Source organism: Solanum stenotomum, unplaced genomic scaffold (genome assembly GCF_019186545.1).
Source record: "Solanum stenotomum isolate F172 unplaced genomic scaffold, ASM1918654v1 scaffold18070, whole genome shotgun sequence".
In the NCBI taxonomy this organism is placed as follows: Eukaryota; Viridiplantae; Streptophyta; class Magnoliopsida; order Solanales; family Solanaceae; genus Solanum; species Solanum stenotomum.
The window spans coordinates 1-2,046 of NW_026024862.1; the positions used below are offsets into that span (position 1 = coordinate 1).

The following is a 2,046-nucleotide window of genomic DNA, read 5'->3' on the forward strand; positions in this document are numbered from 1 at the left end:
GGGCATTTGACCCTTTTCCCTAATAAAAAATGTTAAAGTTTTCAAGTATTATTTTTGTCAGTCTTGTTATATTATTTGAGTGAAAATCATTTTTCCCTCTAACTTTACTTTTAAAATTAAATATTTATTCCAATTTAAACAATAGATATTCTTTTCTTTTATCTCATTTTAAAAAATTGTACCTATTTTGCCCTCTAAACTAACACTCTTTCTCTCTTTTTAACTTTTTACATATAATGATTATCTTTGTATAATCTATATTATGGACTTATCAATAGAACAAAAGAATCTAATTTATGAAGTAAAAAAAAGGTGAAAAATAGTTGAAGGGCAATAATTATTCAATATTGAAGAATAAGGACTATTTTAATTAAAGTTCAAACTTCAGGGAATAATTTAGCCCTTTCTCTCTCACTTTAAAGTGGCTTCTAATAATTTTATTTACTTTGTAAAACAAATGCATAAATTTGAGTTACTTAATTTGAACAAAAATAATAAGTGACTTTATTAAATAATTTTATCAAATTGAGTAACCATATGAAAATTCGGCTCTAATTAGTTAAGCTCATAATTCAATTCCATGAGCTATAAGGAGTAACTCAGAGTAAATGTTGAGTTCTTACAATGAAAATACACTTGATAGGAAATGATTCTTTCTAAAATCAATTATATGTAATATGAACTATATTATAAATAAATGTGATCGAATTATACATATTGATAAATTTTCATTTTTCGATTACCATTGTGGATGGGGCTGAAATATTTTCTTGTTCCTCAAGTTAATTCGACCTAATTACTGTTTACTAGCCTCTATTCTTGCATGCCGCTCTACTAGTATATGTTGACAATGTAATAATATTATTCATCTTCTCCTTACACTAATTATTAGTTTTATTTATCTTGTTTGACAAGATTTTATATAATATGTTGTTTTTCAAAGTGTGTTTTAAAAGGCAGAGACGTAAGGCAAAATGTTTTATGCAGTATGGGGTGAGATGTAAGATGAATCTACGGAGAGTAATCTTATTTATATTCAATTTTATAATTTTATTAGTAAGAAAATAAGCAAAAGTAATTTTACAAATAAAATTTAATAAATAACATATAATATATAGAAAAAATATTATGATTTTTATTTGAGGAAAGTATTAATAATCAATAATGAAGAAAAAAAGTATTACAATTACTATTTGAAAAATATCATTACACCAATAATAAAGAACATGATTTAAAGCTAAAATAGCTCCAAAAAAAAATAACGCCTTGGCGTAGGGCTTACGTTTTTACATTTGGAGCTTATGCCCCAAATTCTAGACTTACGCCCTATGAATCTACGTCTTCAATTTGCGCACGGAGCGTTTTTGATACGCCCCGCCCCGAAGCACCAAAAAACATTTTTGAAAATACTGGTCAAATTTCTTCTATGTATAAAATAATAATAATAATATTTCTGCCTCATCATCTTTCTTTTTCATCATTAATTTTTTTGTTTTTAAAGTTTTATCTAGTGTGTAAGTAAAGAAAATAGAGGTAACAGTATATTTATTTAAAAAAATGTTATGGTATATATATAACCTTGAAAGATTCAAATTTCCCAGTACCAAATTCAACTAAACCAAAATCCAATTTGATAAAGAAGAATGAGTTTTCTAGCAGGAAGATTAGCAGGAAAAGAAGGAGCTTTTTTCTTTGAAGAATCCAAACATGCCGTTACCCGTTTAGCCCAAAAGATCAACAAAAACCCAACTTCTTCTCCGTCCAATTCCAGTTCTGTAAATCAAGAATCATCTTCTCCTGATGTTCTTCCTGAGATTCTTCGACATTCTTTACCTTCCAAGATTTTCCATTCTCCTTCCTCTGCAGATTCCTCACTCTCTAATACTTCCAAATGGGTTCTCCCTACTGACCCCAATAGGACGAATTCTGTATCTCCAGATGCTCTTAATCCTCTCAGAGCTTATGTTTCTCTTCCACAAGTCACCTTTGGACCTAAAAGGTAACTTTTCTGCTCTTTTTTCACTCATGAAAGGGTACTGAGTTTTC

General features: G+C 28.4%; 1 protein-coding gene across 1 annotated transcript; it reads left to right on the forward strand.

Moving 5' to 3' along the window:
• The first annotated feature begins 1,557 nt into the window (after positions 1–1,557).
• LOC125850591 (uncharacterized) lies at positions 1,558–2,003 on the forward strand. Its single transcript, XM_049530461.1, has one exon. The coding sequence runs from the start codon at positions 1,644–1,646 to the stop codon at positions 2,001–2,003; it is 360 nt and encodes a 119-aa protein (XP_049386418.1). The 5' UTR covers positions 1,558–1,643.
• Positions 2,004–2,046: the final 43 nt, after the last annotated feature.